Source organism: Salmo trutta, chromosome 25 (assembly GCF_901001165.1).
Source record: "Salmo trutta chromosome 25, fSalTru1.1, whole genome shotgun sequence".
Lineage (NCBI taxonomy): Eukaryota > Metazoa > Chordata > Actinopteri > Salmoniformes > Salmonidae > Salmo > Salmo trutta.
Genome location: NC_042981.1, coordinates 1,599,082 through 1,626,930, shown reverse-complemented (window position 1 = coordinate 1,626,930; position 27,849 = coordinate 1,599,082). Strand labels below are relative to the sequence as shown.

The 27,849-nt window shown below is 42.0% G+C and overlaps 1 protein-coding gene across 1 annotated transcript in view; it reads left to right on the top strand.

Annotated features, from left to right (window-relative positions):
* The first annotated feature begins 21,510 nt into the window (after positions 1–21,510).
* Positions 21,511–27,849, top strand: part of gfra4a (GDNF family receptor alpha 4a) — a 302,557-nt gene continuing 296,218 nt past the window's right edge. Inside the window, exon 1 of the mRNA XM_029712536.1 lies at positions 21,511–22,148. Within this exon, the coding sequence (XP_029568396.1) occupies positions 22,106–22,148 (43 nt within the window). The 5' untranslated portion in view covers positions 21,511–22,105. The remainder of the gene's footprint in view (positions 22,149–27,849) is intronic.

Here is a 27,849-nt window from a genome sequence, read left to right as displayed (position 1 = left end):
GTTCTGTTACCATGTTAACCCTCTACCCACCTAGTTCTGTTACCATGTTAACCCTCTACCCACCTAGTTCTGTTGATATCATGTTAACCCACTACCCACCTAGTTCTGTTACCATGTTAACCCTCTACCCACCTAGTTCTGTTGTTACCATGTTAACCCACTACCCACCTAGTTCTGTTACCATGTTAACCCTCTACCCACCTAGTTCTGTTGTTACCATGTTAACCCACTACCCACCTAGTTCTGTTACCATGTTAACCCACTACCCACCTAGTTCTGTTACCATGTTAACCCACTACCCACCTAGTTCTGTTACCATGTTAACCCTCTACCCACCTAGTTCTGTTGTTATCATGTTAACCCACTACCCACCTAGTTCTGTTATCATGTTAACCCACTACCCACCTAGTGCTGTTATCATGTTAACCCTCTACCCACCTAGTTCTGTTACCATGTTAACCCTCTACCCACCTAGTTCTGTTGTTATCATGTTAACCCACTACCCACCTAGTTCTGTTACCATGTTAACCCTCTACCCACCTAGTTCTGTTATCATGTTAACCCTCTACCCACCTAGTTCTGTTACCATGTTAACCCACTACCCACCTAGTTCTGTTACCATGTTAACCCACTACCCACCTAGTTCTGTTATCATGTTAACCCTCTACCCACCTAGTTCTGTTATCATGTTAACCCACTACCCACCTAGTTCTGTTACCATGTTAACCCACTACCCACCTAGTTCTGTTATCATGTTAACCCACTACCCACCTAGTTCTGTTGTTACCATGTTAACCCACTACCCACCTAGTTCTGTTATCATGTTAACCCACTACCCACCTAGTTCTGTTGTTACCATGTTAACCCTCTACCCACCTAGTTCTGTTATCATGTTAACCCACTACCCACCTAGTTCTGTTACCATGTTAACCCACTACCCACCTAGTTCTGTTACCATGTTAACCCACTACCCACCTAGTTCTGTTGTTACCATGTTAACCCACTACCCACCTAGTTCTGTTATCATGTTAACCCACTACCCACCTAGTTCTGTTATCATGTTAACCCACTACCCACCTAGTTCTGTTATCATGTTAACCCTCTACCCACCTAGTTCTGTTGTTACCATGTTAACCCACTACCCACCTAGTTCTGTTGTTATCATGTTAACCCACTACCCACCTAGTTATGTTACCATGTTACCCACTACCCACCTAGTTCTGTTACCATGTTAACCCACTACCCACCTAGTTCTGTTATCATGTTAACCCACTACCCACCTAGTTCTGTTGTTATCATGTTAACCCTCTACCCACCTAGTTCTGTTACCATGTTAACCCACTACCCACCTAGTTCTGTTACCATGTTAACCCACTACCCACCTAGTTCTGTTATCATGTTAACCCACTACCCACCTAGTTCTGTTGTTATCATGTTAACCCTCTACCCACCTAGTTCTGTTACCATGTTAACCCACTACCCACCTAGTGCTGTTATCATGTTAACCCTCTACCCACCTAGTTCTGTTGTTACCATGTTAACCCACTACCCACCTAGTTCTGTTACCATGTTAACCCACTACCCACCTAGTTCTGTTATCATGTTAACCCACTACCCACCTAGTTCTGTTATCATGTTAACCCACTACCCACCTAGTTCTGTTACCATGTTAACCCTCTACCCACCTAGTTCTGTTACCATGTTAACCCACTACCCACCTAGTTCTGTTGTTACCATGTTAACCCACTACCCACCTAGTTCTGTTATCATGTTAACCCACTACCCACCTAGTTCTGTTACCATGTTAACCCACTACCCACCTAGTTCTGTTGTTATCATGTTAACCCTCTACCCACCTAGTTCTGTTACCATGTTAACCCACTACCCACCTAGTTCTGTTACCATGTTAACCCTCTACCCACCTAGTTCTGTTACCATGTTAACCCACTACCCACCTAGTTCTGTTATCATGTTAACCCACTACCCACCTAGTTCTGTTACCATGTTAACCCTCTACCCACCTAGTTCTGTTGTTATCATGTTAACCCACTACCCACCTAGTTCTGTTACCATGTTAACCCTCTACCCACCTAGTTCTGTTGTTACCATGTTAACCCACTACCCACCTAGTTCTGTTACCATGTTAACCCTCTACCCACCTAGTTCTGTTGTTACCATGTTAACCCTCTACCCACCTAGTTCTGTTACCATGTTAACCCACTACCCACCTAGTTCTGTTACCATGTTAACCCACTACCCACCTAGTTCTGTTACCATGTTAACCCACTACCCACCTAGTTCTGTTACCATGTTAACCCTCTACCCACCTAGTTCTGTTGTTATCATGTTAACCCACTACCCACCTAGTTCTGTTACCATGTTAACCCTCTACCCACCTAGTTCTGTTATCATGTTAACCCACTACCCACCTAGTTCTGTTACCATGTTAACCCACTACCCACCTAGTTCTGTTACCATGTTAACCCACTACCCACCTAGTTCTGTTACCATGTTAACCCTCTACCCACCTAGTTCTGTTATCATGTTAACCCTCTACCCACCTAGTTCTGTTGTTATCATGTTAACCCACTACCCACCTAGTTCTGTTATCATGTTAACCCACTACCCACCTAGTGCTGTTATCATGTTAACCCACTACCCACCTAGTGCTGTTATCATGTTAACCCACTACCCACCTAGTTCTGTTACCATGTTAACCCACTAACCACCTAGTTCTGTTACCATTTTAACCCTCTACCCACCTAGTTCTGTTACCATGTTAACCCACTACCCACCTAGTTCTGTTACCATGTTAACCCACTACCCACCTAGTTCTGTTACCATGTTAACCCACTACCCACCTAGTTCTGTTGTTACCATGTTAACCCACTACCCACCTAGTTCTGTTACCATGTTAACCCTCTACCCACCTAGTTCTGTTACCATGTTAACCCTCTACCCACCTAGTTCTGTTGTTATCATGTTAACCCACTACCCACCTAGTTCTGTTACCATGTTAACCCTCTACCCACCTAGTTCTGTTGTTATCAAGTTAACCCTCTACCCACCTAGTTCTGTTACCATGTTAACCCACTACCCACCTAGTTCTGTTGTTACCATGTTAACCCACTACCCACCTAGTTCTGTTACCATGTTAACCCACTACCCACCTAGTTCTGTTGTTATCAAGTTAACCCTCTACCCACCTAGTTCTGTTACCATGTTAACCCACTACCCACCAAGTCCTGTTACCATGTTAACCCTCTACCCACCTAGTTCTGTTGTTATCATGTTAACCCACTACCCACCTAGTTCTGTTACCATGTTAACCCACTACCCACCTAGTTCTGTTACCATGTTAACCCTCTACCCACCTAGTTCTGTTATCATGTTAACCCACTACCCATCTAGTTCTGTTATCATGTTAACCCTCTACCCACCTAGTTCTGTTACCATGTTAACCCACTACCCACCTAGTTCTGTTACCATGTTAACCCACTACCCACCTAGTTCTGTTACCATGTTAACCCTCTACCCACCTAGTTCTGTTACCATGTTAACCCACTACCCACCTAGTTCTGTTGTTACCATGTTAACCCACTACCCACCTAGTTCTGTTACCATGTTAACCCACTACCCACCTAGTTCTGTTACCATGTTAACCCACTACCCACCTAGTTCTGTTACCATGTTAACCCACTACCCACCTAGTTATGTTACCATGTTAACCCACTACCCACCTAGTTCTGTTATCATGTTAACCCACTACCCACCTAGTTCTGTTACCATGTTAACCCTCTACCCACCTAGTTCTGTTGTTACCATGTTAACCCACTACCCACCTAGTTCTGTTACCATGTTAACCCTCTATTAAACCCCTAGCTGTTAAAGCACCTGGCCCTGATGAACAGACTGACTGCTAGAAAGTACCAAATGCCAACCTTTATATAGCTGTACTGTAAACTGGAGCACTATGAGTCCTGGTCCAATGTAGTTCACTGTAAATGAAATAAGGTGCTGTATGAAATAGATAGAACCTGGTTTATATAATGCACTACTTCCTGGTGTTGCCTCCATAGCTGCCGTCATATTAGTCTCTCTCCCAGATTAGCAAAGGCTCCCTATTCCCTATATAGTGCACTTCTTTTGACCAGGACCCATTGGGAATAGGGCACAACTTTTGACCAGGACCCATAGGGAATAGGGCACTACTTTAGACCAGGGCCCATAGGGAATAGGGCACTACTTTAGACCAGGGCCCATAGGGAATAGGGCACTACTTTAGACCAGGACCCATAGGGAATAGGGCACTACTTTAGACCAGGGAGCATAGGGAATAGGGCACTTCTTTTGACCAGGGCCCATAGGGAATAGGGCACTACTTTTGACCAGGACCCATAGGGAATAGGGCACTACTTTTGACCAGGACCCATAGGGAATAGGGCACTACTTTAGACCAGGACCCATAGGGAATAGGGCACTACTTTAGACCAGGGCCCATAGGGAATAGGGCACTACTTTTGACCAGGACCCATAGGGAATAGGGCACTACTTTTGACCAGGACCCATAGGGAATAGGGCACTACTTTTGACCAGGACCCATAGGGAATAGGGCACTACTTTAGACCAGGGCCCATAGGGAATAGGGCACTACTTTAGACCAGGACCCATAGGGAATAGGGCACTACTTTAGACCAGGACCCATAGGGAATAGGGCACTACTTTAGACCAGGACCCATAGGGAATAGGGTGCTATTTGGGACACACCTTATCAGCCGATCTAGTTACGTCTCCCATCCTCCTCAGTCAGCGCGACAACCAGATGGATCTGCAAAGACACGTCGTCAACACATTGGCAATTTAGGAGTTAGCATAATTTATACACATTAACACTTAATCTTAATCATTCTGCATTTGGCATTTAACTGCATTCATCCGCAGAGCTGTTCACTCTAAGGACGCTTCCCAAATGGTACCCTATTGCCTATATATTGGACAACGTCTGACCAGCGGTAGTGCACTATATAGGGACTAAGGTGCTATTTGGAAAGCATCTACAGACACCTCTAATATGGGAGAGTGATTGAGAGGCTAACAATGACAGCAGCCTATGGGGAAAAACCAGGCTGGGTGCGTCACAAATAGCAATGTTTTCCATAGGGTCCAGGTCAAAAGTTGTGCACTTGTCACGACTTCCGCCGAAGTCGGGCCCCTCTCCTTGTTCGGCCGGCGTTCGGCGGTCGACGTCGCCGGCTTACTAGTTACCACCGATCTACGTTTCCCTGTTCGTTTTGGTTTTGTCTTAATTATACACACACCTGTTTCATATTCCCTGATTATGTTCATTATTTAACCCTCTGGTTTCCCTGTTTGTCTTGTCCGTGATTGTTTCCTGTTTTGTGGTTGTTGCCATGTTTTATTACTGTGGGAGAAGTAGCCTCGAGTATCACAGCAGGACTCAGTCAGACTTCTAACTTCAGTTTTACAGCATCAGCCACACTACGTCACCCAGTCTAGAAACCAACCAGATCAGCCTCACTACATCACCCAGTCTAGAAACCCTCCAGATCAGCCTCACTACATCACCCAGTCTAGAAACCAACCAGATCAGCCTCACTACATCACCCAGTCTAGAAACCAACCAGATCAGCCTCACTACATCACCCAGTCTAGAAACCCACCAGATCAGCCTCACTACATCACCCAGTCTAGAAACCCTCCAGATCAGCCTCACTACATCACCCAGTCTAGAAACCCTCCAGATCAGCCTCACTACATCACCCAGTCTAGAAACCCTCCAGATCAGTCTCACTACATCACCCAGTCTAGAAACCAACCAGATCAGCCTCACTACATCACCCAGTCTAGAAACCAACCAGATCAGCCTTACTACATCACCCAGTCTAGAAACCCTCCAGATCAGCCTCACTACATCACCCAGTCTAGAAACCAACCAGATCAGCCTCACTACATCACCCAGTCTAGAAACCCTCCAGATCATCCTCACTACATCACCCAGTCTAGAAACCCTCCAGATCAGCCTCACTACATCACCCAGTCTAGAAACCCTCCAGATCAGCCTCACTACATCACCCAGTCTAGAAACCAACCAGATCAGCCTCACTACATCACCCAGTCTAGAAACCCTCCAGATCAGCCTCACTACATCACCCAGTCTAGAAACCCTCCAGATCAGCCTCACTACATCACCCAGTCTAGAAACCCTCCAGATCAGCCTCACTACATCACCCAGTCTAGAAACCCTCCAGATCAGCCTCACTACATCACCCAGTCTAGAAACCCTCCAGATCAGCCTCACTACATCACCCAGTCTAGAAACCAACCAGATCAGCCTCACTACATCACCCAGTCTAGAAACCAACCAGATCAGCCTCACTACATCACCCAGTCTAGAAACCCACCAGATCAGCCTCACTACATCACCCAGTCTAGAAACCCTCCAGATCAGCCTCACTACATCACCCAGTCTAGAAACCCTCCAGATCAGCCTCACTACATCACCCAGTCTAGAAACCAACCAGATCAGCCTCACTACATCACCCAGTCTAGAAACCCACCAGATCAGCCTCACTACATCACCCAGTCTAGAAACCCTCCAGATCAGCCTCACTACATCACCCAGTCTAGAAACCCTCCAGATCAGCCTCACTACATCACCCAGTCTAGAAACCCACCAGATCAGCCTCACTACATCACCCAGTCTAGAAACCCTCCAGATCAGCCTCACTACATCACCCAGTCTAGAAACCCTCCAGATCAGCCTCACTACATCACCCAGTCTAGAAACCAACCAGATCAGCCTCACTACATCACCCAGTCTAGAAACCCTCCAGATCATCCTCACTACATCACCCAGTCTAGAAACCCTCCAGATCAGCCTCACTACATCACCCAGTCTAGAAACCAACCAGATCAGCCTCACTACATCACCCAGTCTAGAAACCCACCAGATCAGCCTCACTACATCACCCAGTCTAGAAACCAACCAGATCAGCCCCACTACATCACCCAGTCTAGAAACCAACCAGATCAGCCTCACTACATCACCCAGTCTAGAAACCAACCAGATCAGCCCCACTACATCACCCAGTCTAGAAACCAACCAGATCAGCCTCACTACGTCACCCAGTCTAGAAACCAACCAGGTCAGCCCGACTACGTCACCCAGTCTAGAAACCCTCCAGATCAGCCTCACTACATCACCCAGTCTAGAAACCCTCCAGATCAGCCTCACTACATCACCCAGTCTAGAAACCAACCAGATCAGCCCCACTACATCACCCAGTCTAGAAACCCTCCAGATCATCCTCACTACATCACCCAGTCTAGAAACCCTCCAGATCAGCCTCACTACATCACCCAGTCTAGAAACCCTTGAGATCAGCCTCACTACATCACCCAGTCTAGAAACCAACCAGATCAGCCTCACTACGTCACCCAGTCAAGAAACCAACCAGATCAGCCTCACTACATCACCCAGTCTAGAAACCCTCCAGATCAGCCCCACTACATCACCCAGTCTAGAAACCAACCAGATCAGCCTCACTACATCACCCAGTCTAGAAACCAACCAGATCAGCCCCACTACGTCACCCAGTCTAGAAACCAACCAGATCAGCCCCACTACATCACCCAGTCTAGAAACCAACCAGATCAGCCTCACTACGTCACCCAGTCTAGAAACCAACCAGATCAGCCCCACTACATCACCCAGTCTAGAAACCAACCAGATCAGCCTCACTACATCCCCCAGTCTAGAAACCAACCAGATCAGCCCCACTACATCACCCAGTCTAGAAACCCTCCACAGTCAATCTTCTAAAAGCTTCAGCCTCACTACATCACACTTCTTCACTCAGAAGTAGTCTGAACCAATCACAGAACTAGGAGTGTTTTAACCAACCACAGAATGAGGAGTGTTTAAACCAACCACAGAACGAGGAGTGTTTAAACCAACCACAGAACGAGGAGTGTTTAAACCAACCACAGAACGAGGAGTGTTTAAACCAACCACAGAACGAGGAGTGTTTAAACCAACCACAGAACTAGGAGTGTTTAAACCAACCACAGAACGAGGAGTGTTTAAACCAACCACAGAACGAGGAGTGTTTAAACCAACCACAGAACGAGGAGTGTTTAAACCAACCACAGAACGAGGAGTGTTTAAACCAACCACAGAACGAGGTTACCAACACAGAACGAGGAGTGTTTAAACCAACCACAGAACGAGGAGTGTTTAATAAGTATTAGCCCCTTTTTTTCTTTTTTTATGTTCGCCTAAATTGATATACCCAAATCTAACTGCCTCTATCTCAGGCCCTGAAGCAAGGATATGCATATTCTTGGTACCATTTGAAAGGAAACACTTTCAAGTTAATGGAAATGTGAAATGAATGTAGGAGAATATAACACAATAGATCTGGTAAAAGATAATACAAAGAAAAAAAACAACCGTTCTTTTATATTTCTTTGTACCATCATCTTTGAAATGCAGGAGAAAGGCCATAATGTATTATTCCATCCCAGGTGCAATTTAAATGTTGGCCACTAGATGGCAGCAGTGTATGTGCAAAGTTTTAGACTGAGCCAATGAACCGTTGCATTTCTGTTCAAGATTTTGTATCAAGACTGCCAAATGTTCCTAATTTGTTTATTAATAACGTTTTACGTTCAAAATTTTGCATTCTCCTCAAACAATAGCATGGTATTCTTTAACTGTAATAGCTACTGTAAATTGGACAATGCAGTTAGATTAACAATAATTTAAGCTTTCTGCCAATATCAGGTATGTCTATGTCCTGGGAAATGTTCTTGTTACTTACAACCTCATGCTAATCGCATTAGCCTACGTTAGCTCAACCGTCCCGTGGAAGGGATACCGATCCCGAAGATTAACACAGTGTTTCATCATATACAGGAGTTATATAGACACTGGGTATACAAAACATTAAGAACACCTTTGTAATATTGAGTTGGACCCCACCCTACCCTTTTGCCCTCAGAACAGCCTCAATTCGTGGGGGTATGAACACTACAAGGTGTCGAGAGCGTTCCACAGGGATGCTGGCCCATGTTGACTCCAATGGCTCCCACAGTTATGTCAAGTTGGCTGGATGTCCTTTGGGTGGTGGACCATTCTTAATACACACGGGAAACTGTTGAGCATGAAAAACCCAGCAGCGTTGCAGTTCTTGACACAAACCGGTGCGCCTGGCACCTACTACCATAACCCTGTTCAAAGGCACTTAAATATTTTGTCTTCCCCATTCACCCTCTGAATGGCACACATACACAATACATGTCTCAATTGTCTCAAAGCTTAAAAAAATCCTTATTTTACCCGTCTCCTCCCCTTTCATCTACACTGATTGAAGTGGATTTAACAAGTGACCTCAATAAAGGATCATAGCTTTCACCTGGTCAGTCTATTTCATGGAAAGAGCAGGTGTTCATAATGTTTTGTACACAGCACATACAGTATATAGCAATAGCCTACTTGATCACGTTATATAAAAGACTTCCATTCGCACCAAGTGGGTGCATTAGGATGAGGCTGGGAGCAGAGCAATCATTCAGGAGATCAGCTCTCACTCAATAACTTATGAATGCATACATTTCATACATTTTTTTTCTTCTTTTTTTCGTACTTGTCAAGCTTAACAGTTACTATGACCCATCTGCCATCCTTTGAAGATGTTGATTCTAAGAATGTCACCTTTAAACTTGTGGATAAGTGTCAAAACACCAGCAGAAATGGACTTCCACAATTCACTTTCACACAAATTAGTTTCCTGAAGAAGGACAAAAATCTGCTTTACTGCGTTTACAATATAACAATAAGGCTTTCCTTTTTGAACCCCTAGCGTTCAGGCTAACGATATTGAGTGAGTTGAAAACAAACTCCTGCATTAAAAATAAAGAGACACAAACTAGACAACAGATGTAGAATCTAGACAACAGATGTACAAACTAGACAACAGATGTACAAACTAGACAACAGATGTACAAACTAGACAACAGATGTACAAACTAGACAACAGATGTACAAACTAGACAACAGATGTAGTAATGTGAACAATAAAACAAACAGTAAACCTTAAAAGGGTTACTCCAACGAATGTACTCTTGGCAGTACTCACAGTTCAAGTGTGGTTCATGTCATCGGAGTTAACCAGTAATCCTTCTTCCTTCGATGAACGCGTGTGGGCCCTTGAAGCCAGCCTTCTTTCCCTGTTGTTGTGCCTTCTGTATAAGAGGCCACAGTTTCTCCCTGGCAGTCTGATCCTGCGGTTTCAGAGCCTCCTTGACGCTGAGTTTCTTCTCGTCCAGAAACTTGTTCCCCTTGGCCATTTTCCAGACGATGTCCCTGTAATGGCGCATAGTGAAGGATGACATTGCGAGGGGGGTCCATCAGATCTTTCGTTTCCCAAGTCGATGTACCACGTCGATCACGTCTCTTAGCTTGTCTTTGATGCACGGAGCCACCTTTCCCAGGATAGCTTCCCTGTGGCTCAGTTGGTAGAGCATGGTGTTTGCAACGCCAGGGTTGTGGGTTTGATTCCCACAGGGGGCCAGTACAAAAAAAAAAAAAATGTATGAAAATGAAATGTATGCATTCACTACTGTAAGTCGCTCTGGATAAGAGTGTCTGCTAAATGACTAAAAATGTAAATATTGATGACTGCTTCTCTAATGTCCTCTACCTCTCTTACACCTTGGATTTTCAGATTCCACCTGTGAGAGTACATTTGGAAGTTCAGCTACATGATTCCACCTGTGAGAGTACTGTTTGAAGTTCAGCTACGTGATTCCACCTGTGAGAGTACTGTTGGCAGTTTCAGCTCGTTCTCTATGAACGTTATATTTTCTCGCTCACAACTGTGTGAAGCCGACGGACAGTTTTTTACAAATTATCAATCTTCTTTGACGTTTCTTCGGTAGCTTTTGTTTCTATGAAGGACACTTTGGAGGACGTGGCGTCTTGTTTAGTAGACAGGGTCTGGATTGCAGTGAGAAGTTCAGACATGGAAATGTCCTCTTTCACTTTTCTCCCCGGTGGATTTTTTATTGGGGTCTGAGGTAAAGAGGTTGCAAGGATCTTATCCTGGTCCTTCTTGTTCTTTCTCTTACTTGAGCTAGCAGCTCAAGCATGTATTGTCATAAACTTCATCTTCTGATGACGAGTCAGACATATCGGAACAATACGCAGTGTGGTAAGTGTCCATACTTATATTTTTATTCATATGTGAACACTGAAACAAAACCAAGAACGACAGTCCTGTAAGGTAACCTTGCCTATACATGGAACAATCACCCACAAACACAAGAGGAAAATAAACCCATATAAATATGGCCTCCAATTAGAAGCAACGACAACCAGCTGCTTCTAATTCGAGGTTGTTCCCAAAACTAACATAGAAATACAAATACTAGAAATCTGAACATAGAAATACAAAACATAGAACAATACCCCCCCCCCAAAAAAAACCTGACAACACATAACAAACACCCCCTGCCACGTCCTGACCAAACTACAATAACAAATAACCCCTTATACTGGTCAGGACGTGGCATGTATCCATGCTGCTCTGGCTCTCGTTGTAGCTAGTTAATATGCCTGCCATCTTCTGTGAGGCTTGGATATTCCGTCTTCTATTGTCTTTTTGTTGTGTTCTTCCCATTCAACTTGACTAAAAACAAACTCTAAACTTGCCACATGTAGCTAAAACAATTTATAGTTACTTTCTTGCTACATTGATAGCCAATATTATACTGTTAACCACCTAACCGTCAAGCGAGAAAACATTCCCTCTCACAGTGACGCCATCTTGGCTTTTTTTCCCTTTTTTATTTTTTTATTCAACAAGGCAAGTCAGTTAAGAACACATTTCTATTCAAAATGACAGCCTACCCCGGCCTAACACTGATGACTTTGGATCAATTGAGAGCCGCCCTATGGGACTCCCAATCACGACCGGTTGTGATACAGCCTGCAATCGAACCAGGGTCTGTAGTGACGCCTCTAGGACTGAGATGCAGTCCCTTAGACCGCTGCACCACTTGGTCTCCCTATATAGGTGATTTATGGTGTCATTGTATTGTCACATTGTGATGCACAGAGACCAGGAGAACATTCTGTCTGGTCACACCTGGATGTGTGCCTCTGTATATCTCTGTCAGTGGTTTACTAGAGGACAAGAAAGGTGAGGTGAGGAGAGGAGAGGAGAGGAGAGGAGAGGAGAGGAGAGGAGAGGAGAGGAGAGGAGAGGAGAGGAGAGGAGAGGAGAGGAGAGGAGAGGGGACAAGAAATGTGAGGAGAGGAGAGAGGACAAGAAAGGTGAGGAGAGGAGAGGAGAGGAGAGGAGAGGAGAGGGGACAAGAAATGTGAGGAGAGGAGAGAGGACAAGAAGAGAAGAGAAGAGAAGAGAAGAGAAGAGAGAGGAGAGGAGAGGAGAGGAGAGGAGAGAGGACAAGATAGGAGAGGAGAGGAGAGGAGAGGAGAGCTGTTACGTTACTAGATGCAAGGATGAGGCAGAGAGACGTCAGTCAAGTTAACATGTTTAGTCAGTGATACAGGTCATACATTTGGCTCATGACTGAACGAACCCTTCACACTAGGACATCTCCCCCTTTTAGTGAAGAACATCAGAAAACATGTTAAACCAATCACGAATATAATTGCTTAATTTTATTTATACAGACAGATACTGCACCCCAATCACTATACGATAAGAGCAGTGACTTCCTGAAGCAAACTCTAACGTCATGTAATCAAGGCTATTAACTTCCACAGGAAGCCATAATTAGGTCTAATGCAAAGCGTAGGCTTTCCCTCCTGGTTGTGACTCTAATGAAAACCACATCGGCTCCGCTTGCTACATAACAGCTGCCAATATGCAGTATTTAAATAAGTGGCATAAGTTATTGAGTGAGAGCTGATCTCCTGAATGATTGCTCTGCTCTCAGCCTCATCCTAATGCACCCACTTGGTGCGAATGGAAGTCCTTTATATAACGTGATCAAGTAGGCTATTGCTGTGTACAAAACATTATGAACACCTGCTCTTTCCATGACATAGACTGACCAGGTGAAAGCTATGATGCTTTATTGAGGTCACTTGTTAAATCCACTTCAATCAGTGTAGATGAAAGGGGAGGAGACGGGTAAAATAAGGATTTTTTTTTAAGCTTTGAGACAAAAGGTATTGGAGGATATTGGAAATTAAACAGCACACTTCTCCATGTGTAACTCTGTGTTTTTGTATGTTGTCGAACTGCTTTGCTTTATCTTGGCCAGGTCGCAATTGTAAATGAGAACTTGTTCTCAACTAGCCTACCTGGTTAAATAAAGGTGAAATAATTTTTTTTTTAAAAAGATCTTATTTTCATTGGAAACCTCAAATCGCTAGCCAAATAATTTTTTTTGAGAGAGAGAGAGAGAAGACTTGGATCATGGGAGTAGATGTGAATTCTTCAAATGTAAAGTCCGAGTTGTAGCCATTAAATGTGCCAAAGATGTCACGTCCTGACCATAGTGAGTGTTATTTTCTATGGTAGATTAGGTCAGGGCGTGACAGGGGGTGTTTTGTATGTCTATGTTTTGGTTCTAGGTTTGTATTTCTATGTTGGTGTTATTTGGCATGATCTCCAATTAGAGGCAGCAGGTTGTCGTTGTCTCTAATTGGAGGTCCTATTTAAGTTTAGGTTTGTCCCACAGGTGTTTGTGGGTGATTGTTCTTCGTGAGGTTTATGTTCCTCCTGCGTCACGGTTTGTTGTTTTGTATTTACTTTAATTGTTGCATTCTCTGATTTAAATAAAACATGTGGAACTTGGAAAACGCTGCATCTTGGTCCGCTCATTCAAACAGCCGTGACGAAAGAGCTGAAGCACCTGAAGAACCTTAGAGAAAAAGCTTGGATGAGCAAGCTTGACAGTTTTCTAGAGAAGAAGAAGAGTCTGTATTTAAATATTTACAACAAGAATTAGAACAGCTTTACACGGATCTGGCAAAGGCTGCCTTCGTCAGATCAAGAGCAAAATAATGGGGGAAAGAAACACCAGCACTTGAAAAGAGAAACTACAAAAGAAAGTATATAAACGGTACTCAAAATGAATGATGTATTATGCAAAGATCCCATTACAATGGCGACATCTGTCAATTCCTTTAAAACTCACAATTTCAGGAAGATTGCTGTGAAAGCTACATTTGCCACATTCAGAATTATGTCCCTGTAATTGAGGATGATTTCCACTCAGTTTGCGTTTCACCTGTGTCAATCGAATAAATTAGAGAGGTTCTGAATTCAATGAGAAATGGGAAATCCCCTTGCCCTGATGGCCTGTCAGTTTTATTTTATAGACAGTTTGGGAGTGTCATGTCCTGACCAGTAAAAGGGGTTATTTGTTATTGTAGTTTGGTCAGGACGTGGCAGAGGGTATTTGGTTTATGTGTTGTTGTTTTTTTGGTTAATGTTCTATGTTAGTATATTTCTATGTTCGTTCTTGTTTTTATTTTTCTATTTCTATGTTTAGTTTATTGGGTTGACCTTCAATTGGAGGCAGTTGTTCCTCGTTGCCTCTAATTGAAGGTCCTATTTAGTAGGGGTGTTTTTCTATGGGTTTTTGTGGGTAGTTCTTCCGTGTTTAGCTGTGTGCCTTACAGGACAGTTTTTTTTCGTCGTTGTTTTTGATTAAGTGTTTCTTTTGGTTTTCTTCTAAATAAATAAAGAAGATGAGTATTCACATTCCCGCTGCGTTTTGGTCCCATCCTTACGACGAACGTGACAGTGAGTTACTAAAAAAAATATATTTTTAATATGTTTCAAGATACCATTGAAAATGGTGAAATGGTCTCCACTATGAAATAGGGCCTTATTTCACTGATTCTGAAGCCTGATAAAGACCTTTCTCTCATTACCCCCAGGGGTACTAGGATCCTGGGGGTACTTGGTCTATCCACCTGGGGTATTTCAGAAGACTCATGAGACCCGTCGTCCTACTGGTAAAATGCACACGAGGGGGTACTTCAGGGGTATTCCATTCAGTTGGTGTTACAGTAAATGAAAAAGGTTGGGAGCCATTTTTCTAGATTATACCTTTTGTCTGTCCACACAGAACCACTGTTCTAGACCTCTGTCTGTCCACACAGAACCACTGTTCTAGACCTTTTGTCTGTCCACACAGAACCTCTGTTCTAGACCTCTGTCGGTCCACACAGAACCACTGTTCTAGACCTTTTGTCTGTCCACACAGAACCACTGTTCTAGACCTTTTGTCTGTCCACACAGAATCACTGTTCTAGACCTTTTGTCTGTCCACACAGAACCACTGTTCTAGACCTCTGTCTGTCCACACAGAACCACTGTTCTAGACCTTTTGTCTGTCCACACAGAACCACGGTTCTAGACCTTTTGTCTTTCCACACAGAACCTCTGTTCTAGACCTCTGTCTGTCCACACAGAACCACTGTTCTAGACCTTTTCTCTGTCCACACAGACTCTGTTCTCTGTCTGTTTACAGAGGAGATTCAGATTAATTCTTAGATGAGCTGAATGTCCTCTGTAGTTGGCTTTGCTCCTTCATTTAAGGCACCAGGGTTAGATAGAGAGATAGAAGCAGTGATCCCTTCCCTATGTCCGTTTGGAAACCACGACTGTACATCTCTGGTCTGTGTCATGACTTCCGACGAAGTTGGGTGCCTGTCCTCGTTCGTTCGTCGGTCGTCGTCACCGGCTTTCTAGCCTCCACCGAGCCATGTTTCTTTGTCCGTTTGTTATGTCTTGATTGTTCACACCTGGTTCCCATTTCGTTATGATTACCTCCCTATTTAAAGCCTCTGGTTCTCATGATGTTTTGTGCGTTATTGTTTTCCTGTTGGTCGTGTTAGTTGTGTTTGTGTCGTTATTGTTTATCCCTGCGTGGATTTTCACTATGAGTTTTTCTAGAGTAAAATACGTTATTTTTACTCCTGCGCTTGACTCTATTCCTCATCTCCACTACACTGACACTGACAGTCTGTCTGTTCACATAGACTGTTGGTCTGTTTAATTTTCTGCCTTAAAGACTGTAGCCTTGTACCGTTCTCTGTCTGTGACATTACCAGGCTCTGAGGGACCAAGAGACTCTCCATTCACCTGATCATTACCATTTACAGTCGGGTGGCAGGCAGCCTAACAGTTAAGAGCATTGAGCCAAGGGTGGCGGGTTCAAATCCCAAGCCAACTAGGTGAAAAATCTATTGATTTTTTCCCTAGAACAAGGCACTTACACTTTATAAGAGAATCTGCTGAATGCTTTTAACCGCTAGACTCCATGCCGCCTACCTCAACACAAAAAAAAATATTCTGTGGTAAAGGAATTTGTTTGTTCGCTACATTGGTGTCAGAAGTGGGATGTGGCCTGTGATGAATACAATTAGGGGCATTGCAAAGAATAAGGAAAGTGGTAGCCTGTCATCTTCCTGTACCAATCAAATCCCCACAGTGAGTTAGTGTGTCCTAAATGGTGCCCTATCTATCCACTGTAACACACTAGATCCCTCTGGGCCCTGATCAAAAGTAGTGTACTATATAGGGAATAGGGTGCCATAGGGCCCTTGTCAAAAGTGGTACACTAAGTAGGGAATGGGATGCCATTTGGGACAAATTGCTAGATTCCATTCTGAATGTTCTGACATTCCAAAATGCAAATTTCCCACCAGAGTCCTGGGGGACTGCAGCCGTCACCAGATGGCCACAGTCACGTCTGTCCCCATTTTAACAGTCAGGTCTGTCCCATTTTAACAGTCAGGTCTGTCCCATTTTAACAGTCAGGTCTGTCCCATTTTAACAGTCACGCCTGTCCACATTTAAACAGTCACGTCTGTCCCCATTTTAACAGTCACGCCTGTCCCATTTTAACAGTCAGGTCTGTCCCATTTTAACCGAAAACACCAAATGGTTCACTTCAAATGTGCTCGTCGAGCGACAAAGTACCCGATTTTTATAACAAACATGCTGAGGAATGAACACCGACATGAGCAGCACAGCTCACCTACAATATATTTAATATAGCTAGGCCAGGCTATAATATAAACCGGCACATATCCAAATAGCCTACAATATATTTAATATAGCTGGGCCAGGCTATAATACAAACCGGCACATATCCAAATAGCCTACAATATATTTAATATAGCTAGGCCAGGCTATAATACAAAACGGCACATATCCAAATAGCCTACAATATATTTAATATAGCTAGGCCAGGCTATAATACAAAACGGCACATATCCAAATAGCCTACAATATTTTTAATATAGCTAGGCCAGGCTATAATACAAACCGGCACATATCCAAATAGCCTACAATATATTTAATATAGCTAGGCCAGGCTATAATACAAACCGGCACATATCCAAATAGCCTACAATATATTTAATATAGCTGGGCCAGGCTATAATACAAAACGGCACATATCCAAATAGCCTACAATATATTTAATATAGCTAGGCCAGGCTATAATACAAAACGGCACATATCCAAATAGCCTACAATATATTTAATATAGCTAGGCCAGGCTATAATACAAACCGGCACATATCCAAATAGCCTACAATATATTTAATATAGCTAGGCCAGGCTATAATACAAACCGGCACATATCCAAATAGCCTACAATATATTTAATATAGCTAGGCCAGGCTATAATACAAAACGGCACATATCCAAATAGCCTACAATATATTTAATATAGCTAGGCCAGGCTATAATACAAACCGGCACATATCCAAATAGCCTACAATATATTTAATATAGCTAGGCCAGGCTATAATACAAACCGGCACATATCCAAATAGCCTACAATATATTTAATATAGCTAGGCCAGGCTATAATACAAACCGGCACATATCCAAATAGCCTACAATATATTTAATATAGCTAGGCCAGGCTATAATACAAAACGGCACATATCCAAATAGCCTACAATATATTTAATATAGCTAGGCCAGGCTATAATACAAAACGGCACATATCCAAATAGCCTACAATATATTTAATATAGCCAGGCTATAATACAAAACGGCACATATCCAAATAGCCTACAATATATTTAATATAGCTAGGCCAGGCTATAATACAAAACGGCACATATCCAAATAGCCTACAATATATTTAATATAGCTAGGCCAGGCTATAATACAAACCGGCACATATCCAAATAGCCTACAATATATTTAATATAGCTAGGCCAGGCTATAATACAAAACGGCACATATCCAAATAGCCTACAATATATTTAATATAGCTGGGCCAGGCTATAATACAAACCGGCACATATCCAAATAGTCTACAATATATTTAATATAGCTAGGCCAGGCTATAATACAAAACGGCACATATCCAAATAGCCTACAATATATTTAATATAGCTAGGCCAGGCTATAATACAAAACGGCACATATCCAAATAGCCTACAATATATTTAATATAGCTAGGCCAGGCTATAATACAAACCGGCACATATCCAAATAGCCTACAATATATTTAATATAGCTAGGCCAGGCTATAATACAAAACGGCACATATCCAAATAGCCTACAATATATTTAATATAGCTGGGCCAGGCTATAATATAAACCGGCACATATCCAAATAGCCTACAATATATTTAATATAGCTAGGCCAGGCTATAATACAAACCGGCACATATCCAAATAGCCTACAATATATTTAATATAGCTGGGCCAGGCTATAATACAAACCGGCACATATCCAAATAGCCTACAATATATTTAATATAGCTGGGCCAGGCTATAATACAAACCGGCACATATCCAAATAGCCTACAATATATTTAATATAGCTAGGCCAGGCTATAATACAAAACGGCACATATCCAAATAGCCTACAATATATTTAATATAGCTAGGCCAGGCTATAATACAAACCGGCACATATCCAAATAGCCTACAATATATTTAATATAGCTAGGCCAGGCTATAATACAAAACGGCACATATCCAAATAGCCTACAATATATTTAATATAGCTAGGCCAGGCTATAATACAAACCGGCACATATCCAAATAGCCTACAATATATTTAATATAGCTAGGCCAGGCTATAATACAAACCGGCACATATCCAAATAGCCTACAATATATTTAATATAGCTGGGCCAGGCTATAATACAAAACGGCACATATCCAAATAGCCTACAATATATTTAATATAGCTAGGCCAGGCTATAATACAAAACGGCACATATCCAAATAGCCTACAATATATTTAATATAGCTGGGCCAGGCTATAATACAAACCGGCACATATCCAAATAGCCAACAATATATTTAATATAGCTGGGCCAGGCTATAATACAAACCGGCACATATCCAAATAGCCTACAATATATTTAATATAGCTGGGCCAGGCTATAATACAAAACGGCACATATCCAAATAGCCTACAATATATTTAATATAGCTAGGCCAGGCTATAATACAAACCGGCACATATCCAAATAGCCTACAATATATTTAATATAGCTAGGCCAGGCTATAATACAAAACGGCACATATCCAAATAGCCTACAATATATTTAATATAGCTAGGCCAGGCTATAATACAAAACGGCACATATCCAAATAGCCTACAATATATTTAATATAGCTAGGCCAGGCTATAATACAAAACGGCACATATCCAAATAGCCTACAATATATTTAATATAGCTAGGCCAGGCTATAATACAAAACGGCACATATCCAAATAGCCTACAATATATTTAATATAGCTAGGCCAGGCTATAATACAAACCGGCACATATCCAAATAGCCTACAATATATTTAATATAGCTAGGCCAGGCTATAATACAAACCGGCACATATCCAAATAGCCTACAATATATTTAATATAGCTGGGCCAGGCTATAATACAAACCGGCACATATCCAAATAGCCTACAATATATTTAATATAGCTAGGCCAGGCTATAATACAAAACGGCACATAGCCAAATAGCCTACAATATATTTAATATAGCTAGGCCAGGCTATAATACAAACCGGCACATATCCAAATAGCCTACAATATATTTAATATAGCTAGGCCAGGCTATAATACAAACCGGCACATATCCAAATAGCCTACAATATATTTAATATAGCTAGGCCAGGCTATAATACAAAACGGCACATATCCAAATAGCCTACAATATATTTAATATAGCTAGGCCAGGCTATAATACAAAATGGCACATATCCAAATAGCCTACAATATATTTAATATAGCTAGGCCAGGCTATAATACAAACCGGCACATATCCAAATAGCCTACAATATATTTAATATAGCTAGGCCAGGCTATAATACAAAACGGCACATATCCAAATAGCCTACAATATATTTAATATAGCTAGGCCAGGCTATAATACAAACCGGCACATATCCAAATAGCCTACAATATATTTAATATAGCTAGGCCAGGCTATAATACAAAACGGCACATATCCAAATAGCCTACAATATATTTAATATAGCTAGGCCAGGCTATAATACAAACCGGCACATATCCAAATAGCCTACAATATATTTAATATAGCTAGGCCAGGCTATAATACAAAACGGCACATATCCAAATAGCCTACAATATATTTAATATAGCTAGGCCAGGCTATAATACAAAACGGCACATATCCAAATAGCCTAAATATATTCCCTAATTAGCCTCATGTCTTGTGGATAATATATAATATATACATTGTGAACTTCCTCATGTAGAATATAACTAGGTTCCATTAGGATGGTGGACCAACAGGGCATCATCACCACACCACATTGTCTCGATATCCCAAAATGCAGGCAGATGGCAACATTTTACATTTTTAGTCATTTAGCAGACACTCTTATCCAGAGCAACTTACAGTAGTGAATGCATACATTTCATACATTTTTTTTTTCTCCGCGCTGGTCCCCCATGGGAATCAAACCCACAACCCTGGCGTTGCAAACACCATGCTCTACCAACTGAGCCACACGGGACTTGAGTTGTTTTCAATCTTACAGTCTAATGGCGTTGTACGCAGCAGCCGGCTATACACTCGTAAAACCTCTGCTTCACAACATTTCACAACACCATGCTAGAGTGGCTAATACCTAGGAATGCTCTTCCTGGATGATGTGTATCAAGTTCAGCCAGTCAGGTTGCAGCAGTCTGTTGTCTAACCTCCTGGATGAATGTGGGTCGAACATCAGGAAGAAGCATTTGCCACTCTAGCATGGTGGTGTAAAAGGATGTTTCATAAAGTAAGTTACCATATTTTCCCTGTTTTTTCTTTTTCTTCTACCTTCTCGCAATTAAATTGAGTTATTAAGGAGGAAATCAAGGCCTTTTGTAGCCTGAATGGAGAATTGTTGTATGTACTAACATATCCACGGGGAACGCTAGGCTGCGTTACAATGCCTTTGGACGGTATATTGAAACGACTCAATATCGCCATCTACCGGCATGCGGGCTACTGCTGACAGCGCACGGAACGGACAGCAGCGTCTGTGATTTGCACTCCGTCGCGATTTCTCACACTCGGTGCGCAGGTGGTGGACAGACATTGATCGACAACAGCGAGCAAGCAGCGGAAAAAAACCCAAACGGAAAACAGGACTAACGATTCAAATCGACGTAGGGGAAATAATTCTAGCTTCGTGTAGACACAAAGTTTGACCAAAGAGGACAATTTACTTTTATTATTGTGGATGTGTATGTGTAGTAGAGAACGTTTAATGTAGCATATCGCAGACATCTCTAGACTTTGCCTACTGTCTGCAGCCTATATCTTTTTATATATATATATATATATCTGTAACAAAAAAAAAGTTTTGACTTTTTTTTCTCAAAGGATGTATTTCATTATCACGTTTTTTTCAAACCGTTGGAATCTGGCGTCTATGTACTGAGATAATCTTCCCTGGACAACACGGAGCAGTGTTCTTTAAAAAAAACACAATACATCATTATCCGGTAATAACATCACGGAAGGAACATTCATCAAGTAAAACTCCTACCACACTCAGGATTCCTACAGTTCAAATTAACGTCACCGTCCAGAATGGACTTCGTCTGGCTTTTCTTTCTCCAGCTGGCTCCTATTGGTGAGTACAACACTTCTGACTAATTGAATGGAATGGCTGATCAGACTATTTAATGGACGAGGGATGCGAAGTGATGTATTTGGCTGTGGCTCTGGCTGTGGCGGTGGTGTTATTGAATCAGTGTGTGTGTGTGTGTGTGTGTGTGTGTGTGTGTGTGTGTGTGTGTGTGTGTGTGTGTGTGTGTGTGTGTGTGTGTGTGAACGATATTCTCATCCATCTATATTCTTCCGATGAAACCAGACATGTACAGTTTCTGATTCTATTTCAACGGAATGACTGTGAAGTATTGCGCTTTTTCATTTTGTGGATGAGGGGGATGCTTGTCAAACTGATGTAAATGCATAGGCTGTCGCCTGCATATTTCCCTCCCCGACAAAACACCGTGTTGTAAAAGGCTACAGGCTAAAGCAGAGTCTTGAAGCGATGGGAACTGGAATTACCTTGCCATGTTTGCTGTTGTTCAGGTCGCATTCAAACTTCATAGACGCTCATGAATGTTCTCTGGTTTTTAGGATTCAATGCGGTAGCCAATTGAACGTGTTTCGATTCCCTGCGCATTTGGCTGTAGAAGGGGAGATTGATTCAATGTGTGTGTGCGTGTAAATAATATTCTCTTCTCACCGTGTTCTCAAACATACACATTTCCGGTGTGTTTTATATATAGTGTAACGCTACAATGAGTAACGGTCCATAAACGAGGGCTATGCTCTCAATTCTCTAGCAGACTTTGGATGATGTGCGTGATGTTGAGCTGCGTGCTGTTCTCGCCGAACATGTCTGTAGAAGTTAAACGCTGTTTTAGGAGCTGTGGCGGGTTCATTATTATCTTATAGCGAATGTTATAAGGCACCAAAAGAGTATTACAATGAAGCATTATACATGTTATACTAGGCATGAAATGTGTATGCCTCGTAGAAAGTGTCCCCAAAAGCTGTGCGTTATATAGTTAGTATGTAAAGGCTGTGTTATATAGTCAGTATGAATGGTAATGTGAAGGCTGTGTGTTATATAGTCAGTATGAATGGTAATGTGAAGGCTGTGTTATATAGTCAGTATGAATGGTCATGTGAAGGCTGTGTTATATAGTTAGTATGAATGGTAATGTGAAGGCTGTGTGTTATATAGTTAGTATGAATGGTAATGTGAAGGCTGTGTGTTATATAGTCAGTATGAATGGTAATGTGAAGGCTGTGTTATATAGTCAGTATGAATGGTAATGTGAAGGCTGTGTGTTATATAGTCAGTATGAATGGTCATGTGAAGGCTGTGTTATATAGTCAGTATGAATGGTAATGTGAAGGCTGTGTGTTATATAGTCAGTATGAATGGTAATGTGAAGGCTGTGTTATATAGTCAGTATGAATGGTAATGTGAAGGCTGTGTTATATAGTTAGTATGAATGGTAATGTGAAGGCTGTGTGTTATATAGTTAGTATGAATGGTAATGTGAAGGCTGTGTGTTATATAGTCAGTATGAATGGTAATGTGAAGGCTGTGTGTTATATAGTCAGTATGAATGGTAATGTGAAGGCTGTGTGTTATATAGTCAGTATGAATGGTAATGTGAAGGCTGTGTTATATAGTCAGTATGAATGGTAATGTGAAGGCTGTGTTATATAGTCAGTATGAATGGTAATGTGAAGGCTGTGTGTTATATAGTTAGTATGAATGATCATGTGAAGGCTGTGTGTTATATAGTTAGTATGAATGGTAATGTGAAGGCTGTGTGTTATATAGTTAGTATGAATGGTAATGTGAAGGCTGTGTGTTATATAGTCAGTATGAATGGTCATGTGAAGGCTGTGTGTTATATAGTTAGTATGAATGGTAATGTGAAGGCTGTGTGTTATATAGTTGGTATGAATGGTAATGTGAAGGCTGTGTGTTATATATCAAATCAAATCAAATTTATTTATATAGCCCTTCGTATATAAGCTGAAATCTCAAAGTGCTGTACAGAAACCCAGCCTAAAACCCCAAACAGCAAGCAATGCATGTGAAAGAGGGACTGTGGCTAGGAAAAACTCCCTAGGAAAAACTCCCTAGAAAGGCCAAAAACCTAGGAAGAAACCTAGAGAGGAACCAGGCTATGAGGGGTGGCCAGTCCTCTTCTGGCTATGCCGGGTGGATATTATAACAGAACATGGTCAAGATGTTAAAATGTTCATAAATGACCAGCATGGTCAAATAATAATAATCATTGTAGTTGTCGAGGGTGCAACAAGCACGTCCGGTGAACACGTCACGGTTCCGTAGCCGCAGGCAGAACAGTTGAAATTGGAGCAGCAGCATGGCGAGGTGGACTGGGGACAGCAAGGAGTCATCATGCCAGGTAGTCCCGAGGCATGGTCCTAGGGCTCAGGTCCTCCGAGAGAAAGAAAGAAATATAGTCAGTATGAATGGTAATGTGAAGGCTGTGTGTTATGATTTGCCACAGAGACCGTGCTAATCATTCAGGGTGTGTCCCAAATGGAGTAGGGTGTCTTTTGGGCCACACACTGTAATCTATAGTAGCTCCACTCAATCTACAGTCACTCACTACTCAATCTACAGTCACTCTCTACTCACTACTCAGTCTACTTCCTCAATCTACAGTCACTCTCTACTCAATCTACAGTCACTCACTACTCACTACTCAGTCTACAGTCACTCACTACTCACTACTCAGTCTACTTCCTCAATCTACAGTCACTCTCTACTCAATCTACAGTCACTCACTACTCACTACTCAGTCTACTTCCTCAATCTACAGTCACTCTCTACTCAATCTACAGTCACTCTCTACTCTCTACTCAGTCTACTTCCTCAATCTACAGTCACTCTCTACTCAATCTACAGTCACTCTCTACTCAATCTACAGTCACTCTCTACTCACTACTCAGTCTACTTCCTCAATCTACAGTCACTCTCTACTCAATCTACAGTCACTCTCTACTCACTACTCAGTCTACTTCCTCAATCTACAGTCACTCTCTACTCTCTACTCAATCTACAGTCACTCTCTACTCAATCTACAGTCACTCTCTACTCAATCTACAGTCACTCTCTACTCAATCTACAGTCACTCACTACTCTCTACTCAGTCTACTTCCTCAATCTACAGTCACTCTCTACTCTCTACTCAATCATTTACTAAATCTACAGTCACTCTCTACTCAATCTACAGTCACTCTCTACTCTCTACTCAGTCTACTTCCTCAATCTACAGTCACTCTCTATTCAATCTACAGTCACTCTCTACTCAATCTACAGTCACTCTCTACTCTCTACTCAGTCTACTTCCTCAATCTACAGTCACTCACTACTCATTCTACAGTCACTCACTACTCACTACTCAGTCTACAGTCACTCACTACTCACTACTCAGTCTACTTCCTCAATCTACAGTCACTCTCTACTCAATCTACAGTCACTCTCTACTCAATCTACAGTCACTCTCTACTCAATCTACAGTCACTCTCTACTCACTACTCAGTCTACTTCCTCAATCTACAGTCACTCTCTACTCTCTACTCAATCATTTACTAAATCTACAGTCACTCACTACTCACTACTCAGTCTACAGTCACTCACTACTCAGTCTACTTCCTCAATCTACAGTCACTCTCTACTCAATCTACAGTCACTCTCTACTCACTACTCAATCTACTTCCTCAGTCTACAGTCACTCTCTACTCAATCTACAGTCACTCTCTACTCAATCTACAGTCACTCTCTACTCTCTACTCAATCATTTACTAAATCTACAGTCACTCTCTACTCTCTACTCAATCTACTTCCTCAATCTACAGTCACTCTCTACTCAATCTACAGTCACTCTCTACTCAATCTACAGTTACTCTCTACTCAGTCTACAGTCACTCTCTACTCAATCTACAGTCACTCTCTACTCAATCTACAGTCACTCTCTACTCAATCTACAGTCACTCTCTACTCTCTACTCAGTCTACTTCCTCAATCTACAGTCACTCACTACTCATTCTACAGTCACTCTCTACTCAATCTACAGTCACTCTCTACTCAATCATTTACTAAATCTACAGTCACTCTCTACTCAATCTACAGTCACTCTCTACTCAATCTACAGTCACTCTCTACTCTCTACTTAGTCTACTTCCTCAATCTACAGTCACTCTCTACTCAATCTACAGTCACTCACTACTCAATCTACAGTCACTCACTACTCAATCTACAGTCACTCACTACTCAATCTACAGTCACTCACTACTCAATCTACAGTCACTCTCTACTCACTACTCAGTCTACTTCCTCAATCTACAGTCACTCTCTACTCAATCTACAGTCACTCTCTACTCTCTACTCAATCTACAGTCACTCTCTACTCAATCTACAGTCACTCTCTACTCAATCTACAGCCACTCTCTACTCAATCTACAGTCACTCTCTACTCTCTACTCAATCTACAGTCACTCTCTACTCAATCTACAGTCACTCTCTACTCAATCTACAGCCACTCTCTACTCAATCTACAGTCACTCTCTACTCTCTACTCAATCTACAGTCACTCACTACTCAATCTACTTCCTCAATCTACAGTCACTCTCTACTCACTACTCAATCTACTTCCTCAATCTACAGTCACTCTCTACTCAATCTACAGTCACTCTCTACTCAGTCTACAGTCACTCTCTACTCAATCTACAGTCACTCTCTACTCAGTCTACTTATTCAGAATCCAGATATCGTATTAGCTGTGTTGCTGTCCTGGATTGTATTGAGCAAGATTGTACAATTGACTTCAAGTTACTGTGCTGGATTTTATATTAATATGTGTGAAAGAATAAGATGGTGTTCTCAATACACAGGTGATGTTCATCTATCTGATGTGGATCTATATTTCCCCAAGCCTTTCTATCTGATGTGGATCTATATTGTCCCAAGCCTTTCTATCTGATGTGGATCTATATTGTCCCAAGCCTTTCAATCTCATGTTGATCTATATTTTCCCAAGCCTTTCAATCTCATGTGGATCTATATTTTCCCAAGCCTTTCTATCTGATGTGGATCTATATTGTCCCAAGCCTTTCTATCTGATGTGGATCTATATTGTCCCAAGCCTTTCTATCTGATGTGGATCTATATTGCCCCAAGCCTTTCTATCTTATATGGATCTATATTTCCTCAAACCGATGAAACATTTAGTCTATCAAGGACAAAAAATAATATAAAATGTAGCTGTCCTTGATAGACTAAATGTTTGGGATTCACTGGCTTGAGGCAATAAAGATCCACATCAGAAAGAAATAGATATCCTAGATGAACATCACCTATGTGTTGAGAAGAGCGGTATTCATTTACATTTTACATTTACATTACATTTACGTCATTTAGCAGACGCTCTTATTCAGAGCGACTTACAAATTGGTGCATTCACCTTATGATATCCAGTGGAACAACCACTTTACAATAGTACATCTATATCTTTTTTTGGGGGGGGGGGGGTTAGAAGGATTACTATATCCTATCCCAGGTATTCCTTAAAGTTCCTTAAAGAGGTGGGGTTTCAGGTGTCTCCGGAAGGTGGTGATTGACTCCGCTGTCCTGGCGTCGTGAGGGAGCTTGTTCCACCATTGGGGTGCCAGAGCAGCGAACAGTTTTGATTGGGCTGAGCGGGAACTGTGCTTCCGCAGAGGTAGGGGGGCCAGCAGGCCAGAGGTGGATGAACGCAGTGCCCTTGTTT